Consider the following 20937-nt stretch of genomic DNA (forward strand, 5'->3'; position numbering starts at 1 on the left):
GCTGGCGGCAGTGCGGGTACTGGGTCTGGGCATAGGATCCTGGGGTGTACTGGTGGTGGCAGTGCTGGTACTGGGCATAGGATCCTGGCGTGTATCCCTTGTGGCTGCCTGGTTTCCAGAGCGCCGTGCCCTTTTGGGAGGGACCCATTCTTCCTCCGAGTCCATCTCCGATCCGCTACTATTTGCGACTTCAAATTCCGAATCAGATTCGGAATTGGACTCAGATACTGATGAGAGCGCCCCGGTGCTCTCATTAGTCATAGAGAGGATCTGAAACGCCTCCTCGCTGGTGTACATCCTTTTTGACATTCTGGCTGTGATGGGCTGTGCGACGGGTGACGGTTGACTGCGGATGATCACTGATGGGTGGCAGGTGAATGATAGGTGGCAGGTGACTGATAGGTGGCAGGTGACGGTCACTGATGGGCTGACAGATGACGAGGACTGATGGGTTGACAGGTGACGATGACTGATGGGGTGACAGGTGACGATGACTGATAGGGTGACAGATGACGATCACTGATGGGATGACAGGTGACGATGATTGATGGGATGACAGATGACGATCACTGATGGGGTGACAAGTGACAATGACTGATGGGGTGACAGGTGACGGTGATTGATGGGGTGACAGGTGACGGGCGCTGGTCACCGATGGGTGACAGGTGCACCGCTGGCGATACTGATGGCAGTCTCTGGTGACAGGTGCACTTTATAGGTAGCGATTTTTGGGCACTGATGGTGTTGGGTGACAGGTGCAATTGGGGGGGGGGGGGCTGATAACACTTTTTTTTTGTGCTTTTACACTGACAGGTACACAGATCAGTAACTCACTGTTTCTGGCTCTGCTCTCCTCACACTGGAAATGGTGTGTGAGGGGAGAAGAGCTAGTAACAGTCAGTTACTGCTCTGTGTTTACATTTGTGATGGGCTGTGAATGGATTCACAGCCCATCACGTGGTAAACAGCCACTGTCATTGGCTGTTTTACACTGTCGGTGACTAGCTGTGTTCCTAGGGAACACATAGCCACCGACATGACCGCGCTGCGCGCTCCCGATCGCGCATGCGCGGTCTTCTTCCGGGAGTTACTGTTGTGATCGGCTATGTCATTGAAACATAACCGATCACGTGGGAAACAGCCATGCCCATTGGCTGTTTCCCCCCTGCCGGTGACGGGGTGTGTCCCGGGGACACGCCGACACCGGCAGTGCACGGCGGGGCGCACGCGATCGCGCGCCTGCCCTGCATTACTGGGATCACATCATATGACGTCCGCCCAGAATAATGGCCGCACCGTCCCGCCGTCATTTGACGGCGGGCGGGCGGCAAGTGGTTAAAAACATCTTATTTGTTTTATTTAAAATCCATTGTGGTGGTGTATAGAGCCAAAAAAGATTAGAATTGTGTTGATGTCCCAATATTTATGGACCTGACTGTATATATTATTTGAGTAAGCCTATGAGGGCAGATACATTTTCCAACAAACTTATGCTAGATTGGGAATGTTTTTAAAGAAATAAAGCATGTATTGCTATATTTGTAATTATCCAATATGTCCTTCTAAAGTAAATAACAGTACCTTGCTAAGTGTTTGTCCTGTCCACAAAGCAGAAGGATGTTCTCAGTATTGATATAGAAGGCCCAGCAGGGAAAACATGCCAGAGACAGGATGAGGATTGCTCGCTGGACAACGACCCCAATGTATTTCAAATTTTTTCCTCCATAAATCTTAAATACATACAAAAGGTTAGTTGTATAAAAATGTTATGCACAAATAATTCATGTTTTATTTAAACCACAAGATGAGCATCTTAAGGTGAGTTATTTGCATTTATTTTCTTTATATGAATGCCAGGGGTACCTGTATTGTACTTTAATATCAGGCTTGCTAAGATTCATAAAAAGCAAAGTGTTAAGATGGGAAGGACTCGGTAAACTGTATTATTCAGTTTGAAATGATTAATTCATAGTCCACAGGAAACAGCTATGAGTAAAAAAACTTTGCTTTGACCAGCTGCAGGTGTAAAGCTCTGATGAGGCAGACCTTTTTCTTTAGGGGGCTCAACCAGTGTGCAAGTGAAGGAGTGAAGTGAAAGTGAGCATAAATTTGTATACTGTAAGTAAGGTTAAGGCGGAGTTCACACTGGCGTCACACTGCCCCTCAAATGCCTATGCAAATGATACAATGGACAGCACACAGGGCTGTTCACACTATCAAAAATTGAAGCCTCATGTCGAGTCATGAGGCATTTGTTGCCTTTCAACACCTCCCATTTAAGTCTATGGTAACACTTCACAAATGCTCTGGCAGGCAGTTGCGGTGCGCTTGCGGCACGTTAAGATTCGTTTATTAACTGTAATAGAATAGGCGTTTGTGGAGCAGTTTTAACGGGCCTTAACGCTCATCGAACGCTTCAAAACTGCCCATAGGGCGTTTGGGGAGCATTTTTAACACGTCATTAGCGTTTGTCAAACACCAGTCTAATGCCCATACTTAAGCTCATTAACGCGAGTTCAATGCCCATACTAACACTACAATAACACTGGTTAGGCATTCAAAATTTAGTCAAGTGTGAACAAGCCCTTAGTGAAGTAAATCTGGTCTGAATTTTTTTAAAGCCCGACTTCAGCAACATTTTTTTTTAGATAGGATTGAGTGGTTAAGAGTAAGGGGCGCATTTAAAACCTAACTTTAGCTTTGCAATCACTTTAAAAGGTTTGTTTGGGCCAACTATTTCCTTTACTAAGTTTTGTGACCTTGTCAGCATTGTATAAACTGTATATAGCATCCACTATCACAGTATACAGTGCTGTGTTCTGGCAGCAAAACAGGGACTTCCCATCTACTGCTGGAGCAAAATCAAGACAGCCTAAGCACTGCTCAGCCATTTACAGAGAGTCTTGTATTTTTTATCAATGAATGCAAACTCTAAGTGGTTGAGGTGGAGATCATGATGTCATCTGCCTGCCTCTCCACCTCAGCCAATCAGAGGAAGTGTTGCATTTACTGATAAATTACAAGGTTTCCTGTAAATGGCTGCGCAGTGCTCAGCCTGACTCGACTTTTTGTTCAGGGAACGGTATGGGAAAATCTTTGCTCTGATGCCGGAACACAGCATTGTGTACAGTGTCTAACTGATGCTTCATACTGTTTATACAGCGCAGACATTTAATAAAGGAAGTGGTTTTGGCCAGCATGGTTTAACCACTTGCCGACTGCCGCACGACTATTTACGTCGGCAGTCAGCCCCTCACAGGCAAAGCGACGTAGGGCTACGTCGCTAGCCTGTAAGGGTTTTGGGAGCGAGCGCGCGCCGCCGGAGGCGCGCTCCCACTCCCGCTCGGTCATGGACCCCCCTGCGCGTGTGCCCAGCGGACCCGATGTCCGCCGGGTACTCGCGATCGTCCGTGACAGTGGGAGAAAGACAGGCGGCTAGTGTAAACAAAGCCGCCTGTCAGTCTCCCCTGTGTAAGAATGGCGATCAAACGGTTCTACTATGTAGGACCGTTGATCACTGTTCTTACAGCTCAAGCCACAGCCAATCACAGTTAGAAACACGCCCCTAGGGACACACTTAACCCCTCCCTCTCAAAAAAAAGTTAACCCCTTCACTGCCAGTGTCATTTTTACAGTAACAGTGCATATGTATAGCACTGATTACTGTAGAAATGTCACTGGTAACCCCAAAAGCGTTAAAAAAAAAAACAACAAAAATGACAAAAATCTTTCCCTTTGTTAGTAAACGCAATAACTTTTGCGCAAACCAATCAAAATACGCTTTTTGCGATTTTTTTTTACCAAACATATGGTAAAAAAAAAAAATTGGCCTAAAATGTTAAAAAAAATTTTTGGGGAATTTCATATAAAAAAATGTGAAAAATATTGTTATTTTTGCAAAATTTACGCTATTTTTTTGTTTATAGCGCATGATCAAAAAAATCGCACAGGTGATCAAATACCACCAAAAGAAAGCACTGTTTGTGTGAAAAAAGGACGCCAAATTTGTTTAGGTACAGCGTCGCACGACCGCGCAATTGTCCGTTAAAGTCACGCAATGCTGAATCGCAAAATAGGCCCTGGTCAGGAAGGGGGTAAAATCTTCCGGGGCTTAAGTGGTTAAAGCGGAGTTCCGGCCTCGGGGGTCAATTTGAGCTAAAAATACCCCCGGGACAGTCAGGGCTAGTACATTCCATAATGGATTCTGAACTGTCCCGGGTCACACTTACCTGTAAGAAGAAATACTTACCTTGAAAATTTCTTCTCCAGCACTGCCATCTCAGGTGTGGGCAGCTGAAGCCGCAGCGTCCCTCTTCGTGTCCTCGTCCGTGTGTCCTCTTTGTGACGTCGGAGTCCCACAATGCACTGCACAGGCCCCGCTCGTCACTTCCCAGAAGCTGTTTAGCAGTGAATGCCATTCCCCGCTGAGCCGGCAGATGACAGCTCCCTCTCCGTGCGGAGAGGGAGGTGTCAGAGCCCTGCTTCTCTCTATGGGGAATTGGATGAGAGCGGACCGCCTGTCCGCTCTCATCCGATCCCATCCGATCCGATCCCCTGGACGGATGGAAAATAGGGTTTCCATCCGTCCGGATTTCACGGACAGGATCGGAATCGGATAGCAGCGGGTGTCAGCGCTGAAATCCAATTGGGAAAAGACCGCTCCAGGTGGGCTAGGTATCAGGTGCCGGTCGGATCCGTCAATCCAGAATCACATGAAGCAAAAAGAGATGACCGCACTCCGATGTAAATCAAAAATTGGAGTAAATTTATTCCACATCAAACAATAGGCAAACTGGAACAACACACTGTGGATGCAGGACACAAAGGCAGACGCGTTTCACGACTTAGAGATGTCGCTTACTCATTGCCAACTCTTAGAGATGTCGCTTACTCATTGGCAACTCTTAGAGTTGGCAATGAGTAAGCGACATCTCTAAGTCGTGAAACGCGTCTGCCTTTGTGTCCTGCATCCACAGTGTGTTGTTCCAGTTTGCCTATTGTTTGATGTGGAATAAATTTACTCCAATTTTTGATTTACATCGGAGTGCGGTCATCTCTTTTTGCTTCAAGCGGGTGTCAGTGGACATGTCTCCACTGACATCCGCTGCTCCATAGGGATCCATGGAGGATCCGATCAGATCCGCTTAAAAAACTGACAGGTGGATCTGATCGGAGCGCTCGTGTGAAAGGACCCTTAATGTGTAATGTGAACACAGATTCACTTCACTGCAATTTACAGAGCAGACAACCAGCAAAATATATACGGCCTTAAAAGCGAACATTTCAGTCTTTATTGAACCAGTTACATAAAATTAAACTTATGTTTGACACGAATAGAGTGACTGTACTAAGATAAACAAATATTGGGTTAGTATATTTTGTTTTCCACCATTATATTTTAAAGTGACTTTTGTTTCTATGTTAAAAAAGTGAAAAAAATGGCATTCTTGCAAACAAAGCAGTCAGTTCTTAGCTATCCCACTGCCTGTGTATTGAATATCCAAGCATATTATAGAAGGTTCTGCATTCTATTCTTCTTCTTTTGCTGTATGCTGGCAATCCCGGCACTGCTGTATGATTTTCACTGCTGTCAATGCAAGTAGTGAGATAGGGGCAGGTGGTGCAGGCAATGGGAACAGGTAAATATTACTATTATTATTTTTTGCAGGTAAGCCTTATTTTTCACCATTTTAAGACAGTGACACAATTTCTTTTAAATTTCTTGTCATTTATATTTACAAGCTACAATATATTTTTATTTACCTGGGAAAGGAGTGTATCGCAGGCGGCATTTAAACCAAGTCCCACCGCAACTCCAAACACTGAGGTATACTAATGGGGATGAGAAGAAGATTTGTATAACAGGGATTAGTTTCCATAGCTCAATATCATATAAATTATATGAAAAATACTAAAACACAGATTTAAAAGCCAATTTTGTTGCCAATGTTCTTGCTAAAGTAAAAGGCATAGATAGTAAGTTATACTTACCGCTACTGCGAGCATGATTGCATCCAGCTGTAATTTTCCAATATGTCCAACAAACATGGCAGTTACGATGATTGGTACAAAATCCATAAAATTTATAATGGCCTTTAAAATAAATAGCAACATCATGATTAAAATACATTACATATAGCAGCGTCTCATAGCAAAATCCATAAAATGTATAATGGCCTTTAAAATAAATAGCAACATCATCAATAAATTACATTACATATAGCAGCGTCTCATGGAAACTTATATTCTTTATTTTTCAGTTTTGTACTACGCAGTAAACGTTTAGGCTTTTCTATATACTGTCCATATGCTGTAGTTATTCCAAAAGTTTTTCATAGCTTTCAGTTGTCCTGTTTTTCTGAGTGTCAAGCCATCAAAAGTCATTCTTTTTTTATTAAACTGACTGCTTATTCTCCCTGAGATAAGGACAGTGACAGAGATGTCTGCATTCACTCTGCCAACTGTTTGCTCCATGTTGTCTGATATTTAAAGTATTTCTAAAGCTAAAACCTTTCTTTTATCTTGCTATTTTTCCTTTTCTTTTACGAAGCACTTGCACATGTAATTGGATTAAATAAGTACAGTTTTACAAAGCACTTGCACATGTAATTGGATTAAATAAGTACAGTTTTCATTCAATTTGGATGAACAATGATACTAAAGGTAACTAGTTGCTTCCAAATGGAGAATATGTTTTGTTGCTACACAATCAATGACCCAACTGTGATATTTCAAGGGATTATCTAACCCAATCAATTATCTCTGTGAGGGATAGAAGAGAGTTAAGTTTCCGCAAGTAACTTCTATGTCACAAGTCAAGAAACTGCTCAAAGCCTGGAGGATGAAAACAGGGTGCCATGTTGCTAAACCCTAGTACACACGTTTAGAAAGTTGGACAAAAAATACCGCTTTTCAAAATGATCCTAGGATAATTTGATCGTTAGTACACCACTTTCATGAGCCCATCACAACAGTTCATCTGAAATTATCTGAAGGGAAAAACACGAAAATGTTTCTGTACGATACCATATGGTACGATTTTCGTTTAAACAGTATAGTGTTCGTCCAAAAATAATCAGAAGAGCAAGACTACACATACTCAGAAACAACAAAATACATTACAATACAATACCATAAATTACATCAATTCCGAAGTTCTATTCTGTCGTACCAGAATTTTTGTGGGTTTAGTTACCTCTTCATTTTCAGTATGAGACTAATGCCTCGTACACACGATCAGATAATCGTACGAAAAAAATTGCTTTCAAATTGATCACATGATGATCTGATTGTTAGTACACAGCTTTTGACAGCCGATCAAGACATTTTGTCCAACAAAATCCGAAGGGACAAACACGAAAACTTTTGTCGTACGATAGCCTAGCGAACAACAATCGTTTAATCAGTACAGTATGCGTACGCTAAAAATCGATAGACAAAGACCACGCATGATCAGAAACACGGAAATAACCCGGACAAAGCCTGGTTGCCATTGTTTTTGTTTTGCACATAGCTGCGCAACCAGGAAGCTTTTCCAGAATGGTACAAAAAAAAAATCATACCTTTAGTACGCATTGTTGAATTCAATGCTAGTATCATGCAACAAAATGCAAACGATAAGTCGTTTGATTATCTGATCGCGTGCACGAGGCATAACGTGCAAAAAATAAAAATAAAAACGTACAATCATTCTCATTGTGTGTACAAGGCTTAAGTGTTTATGCATTGTGTGTGAGATCTTGACCTCAATTTGTTCACGCAACATTACCTAAATGATTCTAGAGCTAGTCAAAGCAATAGGGAGAGTTGTGCCCTTCCAGGCTTAGCCTATTGTTTGATCATTGTCTAGCCACAGGTTGGGGGTAAAAGAGTAACTAGGACGCATTTGGTTATCTGCAGTAGAGAAAAATCTGGTCAAGAGGTTTATTGTGCTGTCTGGCAGGGCTATGCCACTCTCAGACCTATGTATTTTCATTGAACTTGAAAGAGAATAATGTAAAGAAAATGAACAGCTGTGATACTACAGTAAAAATATATATATATATTGGTCATGAATTCCTACTGTATTCAGATGAGCTTTAAATTGCATGGTTTTAGACTTCAAAGAGAAAGAAAAAAATTGACCATGAGAGCCAAGGCCATTAGGGTGTTGAAAGAAAGTTTGGCATTATCTTTTTTTTTTTTTAACAGGTACAGTTCATAAAATGTTAAAAAGGCAAAAAAAAAAATGCTTGTATTCTATGTTAATTCTATCTGATATTACCAAATGTGGTGAAACTGATGAGTAGGACAACTTAGCAGTCGAAGGAAATATAAAAGGGAGGTTATTAAAAAAACATAGATCATCATCATAAAATATCAATACTCACAAAATTCAATAATATAGCATTGACTTACCAGAGGCCCTGCAAATGATAACAGCATCTTGAGCTCATAGCCATTTTCATGAAAGTAATGCTTTACCCTCTGTGAGATGGTACTACAACAACCAAGGCACCAGTGTTTGAACATGTTGGCCAGAGCAGAGGTGGTATTTACTTCACTGCTTCATCCTTTAGAATTATACAGCCTTCTGATTCCTAAACTCCAGAATGATGGAAATAAGCAGTACAGTTTCCAGAATGGTATCACCTCCCACACAGCATTGTTAGAGAGGCAAGTCAGCACACCGTGAAAGTGACACAACAGCAAAGAGGAAGAGATTGTAGAACTTTCTGAAACTGGAAAGACTGGTTTATTTGCAGTTGCTCTCCCACTGTATTGTTCAACAAGAGGATACTAACCAAGTACAAGAAACTCGATTTTCTGGCTCACTTATTTAAAATAATAAAGCCGCAAAAGTATATGTTTTCATAGTGAAGAAATTAACCACTTCAATGCAGGGCACTTTCACCCTCCTCCTGCCCAGGCAATTTTCAGCTTTTAGCACTGTCACATTTTGAATGACAATTGCGCGGTCATACAACACTGTACCCAAATGACATTTTTATTATTTTTTTTCCCACAAATAGAGCTTTCTTTTGGTGGTATTTAATCACCACAACATTTTTCCTTAATTTCTGTCAATATATTTTGTAAATAAGTAAGTTTTCTCCTACACTGATGTGTGCTGATGAGGTGGCACAGATGGGCACTGATAGGCTGCACTGATGGGCACTGCTGAGATGGCACTAATATGCTGCACTGATGGGCACTCATAGGTGGCACTGGTGAGCACTGATAGGCGGCACTGATGGGCAGTACTGATGGGCAGCACTGACGGGCGACACTGATGGACACTGGCATCACTAATGGGCACTGACTGGCATCACTAATGTGCACTGATTGGGGTCACTGATGGGCACTGTTTTTTCTTTACTGTAATCAGGGCACTGATCGGCTCTCCTCCACACACACTCTTGACAGTGTGAGGAGAGGAGCGCTGATAAATGGCACTTCCGCATTTACATGTGACCAGCTGTGATTGGACACAGCCGATCACATGGGTAAAGAGCCACGTCATTGGCTCTTTACCAAGATCGTGGTTGCGCCGTTTCCTAGGAACCCGCCGCGGCAGCAATCTCCTCACTGCGGGCCCCCGCGGTCGCCGTTCTGGGGCGCCGTCATATGACATACTCCCAGAACGAGAGCCGCACCGCTCTGTCGTCATTTATCGGTGAGCGAGCGGCAAGTAGTTAACACATGAAATCGGTTTCGTAACACCCTGTTTATGTCAGGGTCTTTGCTAAAAAAATGTTTAATAAAATTGCATTTGTTTTAAACACCATGTTGAGCTCTTATTCCTGTTTGAGCAGAGGAGTCAGTGGAAGTACTTTGAATACCATGGTCCATATCAGCGTGATAGGAGGAGGTGTCCAGGTGGTAATCCTAGTCTGGTGCAGCTGTGTATGGTAGCCAATCAGCTTCTAACTTCAGCTTGTTCAGTTAAGCTTAGACAATAAAACCTGGAAGCTGATTGGTTTCTACGCAGAGCTGCACCAGATTTTGCACTCTCCAATTTTAGTAAATCAACCCCAATAGGTCACTATATTGAAGTAAGCACAGAGTGTTAATGGTGGTGGTACTAACTAGGAGTTATACTTAAGGAAGTGTATGGCAACACATGTTATAAAAAGCCTTTGCAGATTCCAAGTAGTTGTTGTATATTGTTTCCATAAGTGCGGGATATTAGTGGTGGTGGAACTCTCTCCCTGATTTTACAGGAATTGAAACACAAGACTGTATTACACATATTAGTGTATATATACATAGTTAGATAGTTAGTAAGGTTGAAAAAAGACATCAGTCCATCCAGTTCTACCTATGATGTGTGTGTGTGTTTGCTGTTAACCGTACATTGTATACCCCTGTATGTTGTGGTCTTTAAGGTGCCCATCTAATAGTTTTTTGAAACTATCGATGCTCCCTGCTGATACGACTGTTTGCGGAAGAGAATTCCACATCCTTACTGCTCTTACAGTGAAGAACCCCCTACGTATTTTAAGGTTAAACCGCCTTTCCTCTAGTTTTAGTGAGTGGCCACGTGTCTTATTGTATTCCCTTTCTCTGAATAGTTTGTTCCTTATTCTAGGATTGCCAGTACAGTTTTTGTACATTGATATCATATCCCCCCTCAATCGTCTCTTCTCCAGAGAGAATAAGTTCAGTGCTTGTAGTCTTTCCTCATAGCTGATGTCCTCCATTCCCCTAATTATTTTTGTTGCCCTTCTCTGGACTCTCTCCAGTTCCAGCGCATCCTTCCTGAGGACCCATGCCCAGAACTGGACAGCATACTCCAGATGTGGCCAGACCAGAGGGAGAATAATCTCTTTATTTCTGGAGCGAATCCCCTTTTTTATACATCCCAGTATTCTGTTGGCTTTGCTTGCAGTGGCTTGGCATTGCATGCCACTGCCAAGCCTGTTGTCTACCAGTACTCCCAGGTCCTTTTACATCCTAGACTCACCCAGAGGTTCCCCCCTAGTGAGTAGCTTGCTTTCTGGTTTCTGGCACCCAAGTGCATTACTTTACATTTTTCAACATTAAACCTCATCTGCCATGTAGTTGCCCACCCCATTATTTTGTTCAGGTCCGCTTGTAAGGTTTCCACATCCTGCATAGAAGATATTGGCATGCTTAGTTTAGTATCATCCGTAAATACTGAGATTGAACTAGATATCCCCTCCTCTAGATCATTTATGAATAAATTAAACAGGATTGGCCCCAGGACAGAACCCTGGGGGACCCCACTTTCCACACCCGCCCAATCCGAGTACTCCCCATTTATCACCACCCTTTGCACTCTCCCCTGGAGCCAGTTCTCTATCCAGGTACTCACCTTATGGTCCATACCTACCTTCCTTAGTTTGAACAGTAAGCGTTTGTGTGGAACGGTGTCAAAGGCCTTTGCAAAGTCCAGATACACCACATCCACAGGCTTACCTTTATCTAGGTGGCAGCTCACTTCACCATAGAAGGTTAATAGATTGGTTTGGCAAGAACGATTTTTCATGAATCCATGCTGATTACTTCTAAAATACCATTTTCATTACTAAAGTCTTGTAGATAGTCTCTTAACATCCCCTCCAAAATCTTGCAGACTACTGATGTTAGGCTGTCCGGCCTATAGTTACCCGGGATATATTTCTGCCCTTTTTTAAATATTGGTACCACGTTGGCTTTTTTCCAATCAGCTGGCACCATACCCATCTGTAAACTATCCTTAAAGATCAAGAATAATGGTCTGGCAATCACCTGGCTGAGCTCTTTAAGAACCCTCGGGTGCAAGCCATCCGGTCCCAGTGATTTATTTATGTTAAGTTTCTCTAGTTTAGTTCTAAGTCTATCTTCTGTTAGTCATGACGGTACTTCCTGAGGTGTGTTATTTAGTTTGGCCTTACAAGCTTGGTTAGTGTAGCCCCCCAATTCTTTTGTGAAGACTGAAGAGAAGAAATTATTTAACACTACTACTTGTAAAAAAATATATATATATAAATAAAAATGACATAAATATTTCCCCTAGTTTGTAGACGCAATACCTTTTGCGCAAACCAATCAATATACACTCTTTGGGATTTTTTATACCAAAAATATGTAGCAGAATACATATTGGCCTAAAATGATGAAAACATTTGATTTTTAAATTTTTTTTATTGGGAATATTTTATAGCAGAAAGTAAAAAATACAGGTTTTTTAGAAGTGTTGCTCTTTTTTTGTTTATAGCGCAAAAAAAAAAATCGCAGAGGTGATCAAATACCACCAAAAGAAAGCTCTATTTGTAGAAAAAAAAAGTACATCAATTTTATTTGGGTACAGCGTCCCACGACTGCGCAATTGTCAGTTAAAATAACGCAGTGCTGTTTTGCAAAAAATGGCCTGGTCATTAAGGGGGTAAAACTTTCCGGTCCAGAAGTGGTTAATCAGTATAGTGTTCGCCTGAACAAAATCAGAAGAACAAGACTACACAGGCTCAGAATACATTACAATACAATACGATACATTACATCACATCCAAAGTAGTATTCGGTCGTACGAAAATTTTTGTAAGCTTAGTAACCTCTTCATTTTTGATGAGACTAGCATGCAAAAAAAAAAAAAAAAAACGGATTATCATTCGTCTGATATTTTCACTGTGTGTACAAGGCTTAAGTGTTTATGCATTGTGTGTGAGATCTTGACCTTGATTTGTCCATGCAACATTACCTGAGTGATTTTAGATCTAGTCAAAGCAATAAGGAGAGTTGTGCCCTTCCAGGCTTTGGCTGTTTCAAGAATTATAAGGAAAACCTGCGCTAGAACATATACAGTATCTCACAAAACGGAGTATTTTGGTGTCACAAAGTATTTGGTGTCACTTTATATTTTATGTTTGTCACAAAATAAGTTTGGTGTCACTTTAAACACATTTTTAGATTTGATTTTTTTCAATATTCTCAAATATTGGTTTAAGATTAAATCGCCCGTTTACTGATGTATCACTGCTTCCTTTTATTATTATACATTTCGCTATTGTTTGTTCATTGTCTAGCCACAGGTTGAAGGCAAGAGGGTAACTAGGATGCATTTGCTTATCTGCAGTAGAGAAAAGTTGGGTCAAGAGGCTGACTGTGCTGTCTGGCAGGGCTATGTAACTCTCAGACCTATGTATTTTCATTGAACTTGAAAGAGAATAGTGTAAAGAATTTGAACAGCTGTGATACTACAGTAAAAACAAAAAATAATAATAATAATAATAATAATAATCTGTCATGAATTTCTACTGTATTCAGAGGAGCTTTAAATTGCATGGTTTTAGACTTCAAGGAGAAAGAAGAAAATTGACAAGAGCCAAGGCCATAAGAGTGTAACAAGAAAGTTTAGCATTATCTTTTTTTTTTTTTTTTAAACAACAGGTATGGGTACAGTTCATGAAAAACTAAAAAAGGCAAAAAGTAAGGTGCTTGTATTCTATAATAATTCTATATGATATTACCAAATGTGGTGAAACTGATGCGTAGGACAACTTAACAGTCAAAGGAAACATAATAGTGGGGTTATAAAAAAAACATAAATCATCATAAAATATCAGTATCTAAAAAAGTGCATAATAATATAGCATTGACTTACCAGAGGCCCTGCAAATGATAACAGCATCTTGAGCTCAAAGCCATTTTCATGAAAGTAATGCTTTACCCTCTGTGAGATGGTACTACAACAACCAAGGCACCAGTGTTTGAACATGTTGGCCAGAGATGGCATTTACTTCACTGCTTCATCCTTTAGAATTATACAGCCTTCTGATTCCTAAACTCCAGAATGATGGAAATAAGCAGTACAGTTTCCAGAATGGTATCACCTCCTGCACAGCATTGTTAGAGAGGCAAGTCAGCACACCGTGAAAGTGACACAACAGCAAAGAGGAAGAGATTGTAGATCTTTCTGAAACGACTTTATTAACAAGGTTTATTTGCAGTTGCACTCCCACTGCATTGTTCAACAAGAACACAAGTTTTCCGTTTGGATACTGGCCAAGTACAAGAAACTTGATTTTATAGTTTACTTACAGTATCTCACAAAAGTGAGTACACCGCTCACATTTTTGTAAAAATTTTAATAAATCTTTTCATGCGACAACGCTGAAGAAATTACACTTTGCTACAAAGTAAAGCAAATGTAAAGTAGTGAGTGGACAGCTTGTATAACAGTGTAAATTTGCTGTCCCCTCAAAATAATCCAACACACAGCCATTAATGTCTAAACTGCTAGCAACAAAAATGAGTACACCCTTAAGTGAAAATGTCCAAATTGTGCCCAATTAGCCATTTTCCCTCCCCAGTGTCATGTCACTGGTTAGTGTTACAAGATCTCAGGTGTGAATGGGGAGCAGGTGTGTTAAATTTGGTGTTATCACTCTCACTCTCTCATACTGGTCACTGGAAGTTCAACATGGTACCTCATGGCAAATAACTCTGTGAGGATCTGAAAAAAAAAAGAATTGTTGCTCTACATAAAGATGGCCTAGGCTATAAGAAGATTGCCAAGACCCTGAAACTGAGCTGCAGCATGGTGGCCAAGACCATACAGCGGTTTAACAGGACAGGTTCCACTCAGAACAGGTCTCGCCATGGTTGACCAAAGAAGTTGAGTGCACGTGCTCAGCGTCATATCCAGAGGTTGTCTTTGGGAAATACACGTATGAGTGCTGCCAGCATTGCTGCAGAGGTTGAAGGGGTGGGGGGTCAGCCTGTCAGCGCTCAGGCCATACGCCGCACACTGCATCAAATTGGTCTGCATGGCTGTCGTCCCAAAAGGAAGCCTTTTCTAAAGATGATGCACAAGAAAGTCCACAAATAATTTGCTAAAGACAAGCAGACTAAGGACATGGATTACTGGAACAATGTCCTGTGATTTGATGAGACCAAGAAAAACTTATTTGGTTCAGATGGTGTCAATCGTGTGGGGAGGCAACCAGGTGAGGAATACAAAGACAAGTGTGTCTTGCTTACGGTCAAGCATGGTGGTGGGAGTGTCATGGTATGGGACTACATGAGTGCTGCCGGCACTGGGGAGCTACAGTTCATTGAGGGAACCATGAATGCCTACATGTAATGTGACATATCGAAGTAGAGCATGATCCCCTCCCTTTGGAGACGGGGCTGCAGGGCAGTATACTAACATGATAACGACCCCAAACACACCTCCAAGATGACCACTGCCTTGCTAAAGAAGCTTAGGGTAAAGGTGATGGACTGGCCAAGCATGTAATCAGACCTAAACCCTGTTGAGCATCTGTGGGGCATCCTCAAACGGAAGGTGGAGAAACGCAAGGTCTCTAACATCCACCAGCTCTGTGATGTCTTCATGAAGGAGTGGAAGAGGACTCCAGTGGTAACCTGTGAAGCTCTGGCGAATTCCATACCCAAGAGGGTTAGGGCAGTGCTGGAAAATAATGGTAGTCACACAAAATAGTGACACTTTGGGCCCAATTTGGACATTTTTACTTAGAGGTGTACTCACTTTTGTTGCCAGCGGTTTAGACATTAATGGCTGTATGTTGAGTTATTTTGAGGGGACAGCAAATTTATACTGTTATACAAGCTGTACACTCACTACTTTACATTGTAGCAAAGTATCATTTCTTCCGTGTTGTCACATGAAAAGATATAATAAAATATTTACAAAAATGTGAGGGGTGTACTCACTTTTGTGAGATAATGTATATCAAGGACTTTTATTTATAGATTTTTTGTTCAATATAATCACTGCATCTATTGGTATTTATTGCATCTATCACATAGAGGAATCATTATTAGAAGAAGCACAATATTATTGTTTTATGATCATTTTATTTTTACTTTTTTTATTTGATTAACAGATTGATGCATACGAGGTTGTAATTTAGTTTTCACAGTGTAAGGAGCAACACAAATGACTTCAGTAAATAGGATTGCACCATTGATTTAATTATTGTAAGCACTAATTGGGTTGCACAGAGAATATTTTGTTTGACATAACACTATGAGTAATTAAACCCTGAGAATTATCTCACCAAAATGAAATTAAGTACAGACGTCTAAGAAAATCAGTTAGCCAATCACAAGCAGGAAATTAAATTTCTAGGGGTGTTGTATAGACCACCACCAGGTTGCCATCTTGTATAGCATTTTTGGAGAGTTTTAGAAAATTAAAGTGGCTTCCAATTGAAACGTAAATCTAATTTTTTATAACATTAAATTATAAACTCACTTGTGTGAAAGTTTGTTATGCTGTAAAGCATAAATTTCCCTTTAAATGTGTTACTATGATTTGGCTGGTTGGTATGTCTGTGCACATGGCTTAGCAGAGTTCTGAGCTGGCTTCATTGCCTTAAACTGGAGCAGTGCTGATCACGTTTTTCTTTAATAAGCACTGAACTGGGACTGGACTGGAGCTAGAGCAGAGTTGTAATTAGAATGAAGCCAAGCTTCAGAGTTTAGCTGCTCTTTTCAGTGCTACTTTACGAGACTATCATTAAAAGTGGACCTGAGCTCATTGTCCTGTCACAGGGACAAATACTGCGGTGAAATTTCCCCAACAGGGAGATTTTCTGATGGTTGAAAATCATAGGCATGAAAAATAATTATTTACAGAGAGTCTAGTTAAGACTTTAACTGATTACTTTGGAATGGGAAAGGCCACAGCTTTATTGGACAATAAGCACCATACTTCTTTCATCACAACACTAAACAATTTTACATTTTGAGTAAAAGTCTGTGCTAGTCACTGTTCTGACAGCCCTGTCTTAACCACAAGTTCCTAACTGTCAGGTGTACTCGGAAACCAGACCACATGGAGATGCAGATAAAATAAAGCAGTTTTATTGGAGCAAATAACAATAAACGCACAGCAAGAGTGAGGAGCGAGATCAGGAACAAGCCGGAGTAAGTCCAGGAGCGGGTAGTCTTCCAAGCCGGGGTCGGGTCCAGAACAAGTAGCCATCCAAGCCGGGGTGGAGTCCAGAAGTGGGTAGTCTGCCAATGCGGGGGTCGAGAGCCAGGAGAGTCATCAGCCAAGCCTGGTTGTACACGGAAAACAGAAGGCTGCTAGCAGAGATGCACCTTGGAGTGCAAACGCAAAGGCAAGGACTGCAACCCATCACATGATTGATATGGTCAGGTGTGCAGCATCGTCACTGTGCAACACCAAAGCAGTAGGCAAGTGATGATTTAACCAGAGTTTATAAGAGGCAGCAGTCTGCACATGTCGAAGATGGCTGCCAACAGGAGGGCAAGGTATGACCTTGACACTAACAGGTATCCAACTAACCACAGACCAAAATCACAGTTCAGGGGATGCGTACAGGATGGCACATTCAACCATTTTTGGTGGACATGCCCATGGGTGAGGAGATTTTGGATTCAAGTCTATAATTCTGTATACTCTTTGACCAAGACTAACACTAGAAAGTCCCCATTGCAAGCACTACCAGGCCGACCATTAGAGGAGGCCCTGAAACACACCAGCATACAGATCTCTCCCATATTTTTGGCTGCCAGGATAGGAATAGTTATGTCATGAAGGTCCTCTTCTATCCTATTCCCTCTGATACATTTTAAGGTTATAATAATAAATGAGAAAATGTCAGCTACTTTACAAGATAAGATTCCCCTATTTGGAAAAACAAAGGACCCTTGGATACATTACCTTTTCATTGACTGGCATACCTGATAGGACTCGTGGGATGGTGAGAGAGGTAGGAATCTAGGCATCTTCTTGTATAGCTTTCCCTAACCTTTCTTCTTCATTCCTTTAGTTTTTCCCTCGCTATGTATATGGTATTTGCCCATCCGGGCTACAGTTTCATTAGCACTGTAAAAGTCATCACAAGGTTTTTCACACTAGGATTTCTTTTATTGTTTCACTTTTTATATATAAAAAACAAAATCTTCGCAAATGGTGAAAACAAATACAATAAATTGTCAGCAGCTGTGCACAATCCAGACACCGGATTACATAAACATAAACTCAAAAAAGTGCAGTGCTAATAGCAATTAAGAAATAAACATATTAAAAGTCCATGTAAACAGTCAGCATCGGGGGCGTGTCCGGATGTAGAAGGGAGCAGACGTCTCAGTGAGAGCTCTGGCTTCCCCGCCACAGAATCCTGATCCATCCTTCACTCCTGAGCGATTTCCTACTGTGTGGGCTGCTGATTACCAGGTAGGGGATTTCCCCTGATCTCCCTATGCCATCCAAAGGGAGATCCGCCAAGAAACAGCCGCCTCCTAGGCCTCGGAGTTCAGCAGAGGAGACACGTGTGATGTTCTTCTCTCTCCTGAGGCTGACCAGGCAGAGGCAGTGAGAGCGAATCTGTAGAGGCTGTTTCTGGATATGGCATCTGACATGCGAGAGCCCTCACAGCCTAGTTTCCGGACCCCCGGAGAGTGACTACTCCACTGCGGCCATCCTGGATGCTATAGAGGCTAGTAAGACTACCCTGATGGGCAGGATCGACACTCTGGTTATTGAGTGCAGCCTCATCAGACAAGACATGGAGAAATTTAGAGGGAGGGTTTCAGCAGCAGAGGCTCGCATATCGGATATCGAGGATGCTGCTGCCACCTCCAGGCCCAGCGTCTCTGAGCTACAAAACACAGTGAACTTCCTAATGGCGAAATCAGAGGATGCTGAAAACCGGTTGCGCAGGAATAATGGAGTGGTGGGCCTCCTGGAGGGCTCTGAGGGGGCTAATCCTGCTGTTTTTGCAGAGGGGTTTTTCAAGGACATCCTTAATCTGACCCAAATATCCTCTGCAGACATAATGGAGCGTACACACAGGGTGCCAACGGGGCTTAGGCCACAGGGAGCACCACCCAGACTGTTCCTGGTGTGATTCCTCAATTATTACAATCTACACCTCATCCTAGCTGAAGCAAGGATACAACCGCAGCTTAAAATATGAAAATACCACCCTGCATTTTTTCCCTGGATTTCTCTCCTGAGCTTCAGGGGCGTCGGAGATCATTTGTGGATGTCAGGAAACGGCTGAGGGAGAAGGGGCTCAGATATGGCATGCTGTACCCAAGTAAGTTATGTGTGGAGCATATGGGATCAGTGAAATTCTTTGAGAATCCGTCGGATGCCTCTGAGTGGCATGATACCCCTTCTTGATCCTCATGCAATTTGCAGCTTTATTCCTCTATTACTGTTGGGACCCTCCTTTGACAGCTGTTAGAGGAGGGGTGTTGCCTTGCGATGGAGCTATCCCTCAAGCCCCATGTTATGCCTTGCGACGGAGCTATCCCTCAAGCCCCATGTTATGCCTCAAGTCAGAAATGTTCCCCCTTTTAATGCAGCTTACCTAAATCTTCTGTTACAACACCTAATGCGGGATCCGGAAGTTCTTCTTTAGAGTCTTGGAGTGAATGGACCCTAGAACTTTGCATTCCTCCCCTTTATCTTCTGTGGAGTACATGCACTGATCCCAAAAAGGAACAGTTCAGAGTTTATGGGAATAAAGTACTCCAGCCAGTTTTGATATACCATGTTTGTTATGCTGGTGAGACAGCAATTACAATTTTTCAGTTGGGGAATTTTTTTTTCAGTTACAAAACAATTTTTTTATTGTTTTTGTGTTTTTTTTTTTTTTAGTTTTTGACACACTAGTGGAGAAGGGTGCGTTCATATTTTGTGCACTCTTTTACCTTTTACTTTTGGGCACAGAAGAAGGATTTTTTCATTATTGTTAGGTTTCATGCCTGTGTTAAGTGTTACTTAAGTAGAGAAATGCTTCAGGATGACCAGTGGCACTGTATGGCTCTGAGGATCTACGAAGTATTAAGTTTCTCTCCTGGAATGTCAGAGGAATCAACTCCAAATATAAACGGGTTCTAGTGCTGAAATACATACAATAACATTGCCCTCAAATCATTTTTCTGCAGGAGACTCATTTGATGGAGAATAAAATACTGGCAATGCACCCTCCTTGGATCCAGCGAGCCACACATGCTACATTCTCTTCGTATGCCAGAAGGGTTTTGATTTTACTTCATAAGTCTCTGCCTTGCTCTATAGACACAGTGGTAACCGATCCTGAGGGGACCGCTATGTGATGGTGATTATTGAAATGTATACCCACCGTCTAGCGCTGGTGAACATGTATATTCCTCTTCCATTTTCCAGTATCATTCTATATGAAATTTTGGAAAAGCTAGCACCTCATTCCCCCTACAGGTTGTTGATTGCAGGTGATTTAAACAATATCCTAGATTACACCCTTGATACCTTTAATCCACAATGAGCACTTAACCATGACTTATCTCAGTTTACAGAGGCAGCTGGCTTCACTAAAATATGGAGGAGGAAGAATCTCATGGACAGATGTTACTCGTATATATCCCCTGTGCTTCACTCCTCATCCAGAATAGATTTGGGTTTTTCCAATGAGGATCTATTATGTATGGTGCAGGATGTTACTTAACTTCCAGGGGGAGTATCAGACCGCAACCCACTTCAGATTACCTTAAAGATTGGGGTCCATAAGTCACTGTCTTGGAGACTGTCATCTAACAGATTGGGGGCCATAGATCAAAGAGGTCTTGGAGACTATCAGCTAGATGGGTGGGGGAGCCTATGGTGGAGGATATATTTAAACCACACATATATTTGTTTTGGCAGATAAATGAGGGGTCAGTTAAGGTGAAAGATTGAATGGGATGCTTTCAAGGCCCTTCCAGAGATATAAATATATCTGCCAGTAAGGGAGGAACATAACCATGGCAACCCTGCAGGACAAGAATCATCGCAATTCCCGGGACGCCTGCACCATTCCCGTGACTTTTAATGGCACCCCAAACGTGGTGCGACGCCTGTCGCCCAAGAAAACTGGATATTTGTAAGAACTTACTGTAAAATCCTTTTCGCTGAAGTTCATTGACAGACGCAGCTCCATAGCTCCAATCATGAATAGGCACTAGGCAGGGAAAAAAAAAAAAATTTAC

The 20937-nt window shown here is 41.9% G+C and overlaps 1 protein-coding gene across 2 annotated transcripts in view; it reads right to left on the reverse strand.

Moving 5' to 3' along the window:
* The window catches only part of LOC309546467 (multidrug and toxin extrusion protein 1-like), a 112505-nt gene extending 98543 nt beyond the window's left edge, over window positions 1-13962 (reverse strand). The window contains exons 1-4 of one of the 2 annotated variants that reach the window (XM_082246178.1): window positions 13586-13962; window positions 5992-6093; window positions 5764-5832; window positions 1582-1730 (exon numbers count right to left, since the gene is read on the reverse strand). In XM_082246178.1, the coding sequence (XP_082102304.1) occupies window positions 1582-1730; window positions 5764-5832; window positions 5992-6093; window positions 13586-13717 (452 nt within the window). In that variant the 5' untranslated portion in view covers window positions 13718-13962. Of the gene's footprint in view, window positions 1-1581; window positions 1731-5763; window positions 5833-5991; window positions 6094-8397; window positions 8676-13585 lie in introns of those variants that run through there. The other variant, XM_082246179.1, reaches the window with a different exon arrangement.
* Window positions 13963-20937: the final 6975 nt, after the last annotated feature.

The sequence above is a fragment of the Pelophylax lessonae genome (assembly GCF_965119305.1).
Source record: "Pelophylax lessonae genome assembly, chromosome: 2".
Taxonomy (NCBI): Eukaryota; Metazoa; Chordata; class Amphibia; order Anura; family Ranidae; genus Pelophylax; species Pelophylax lessonae.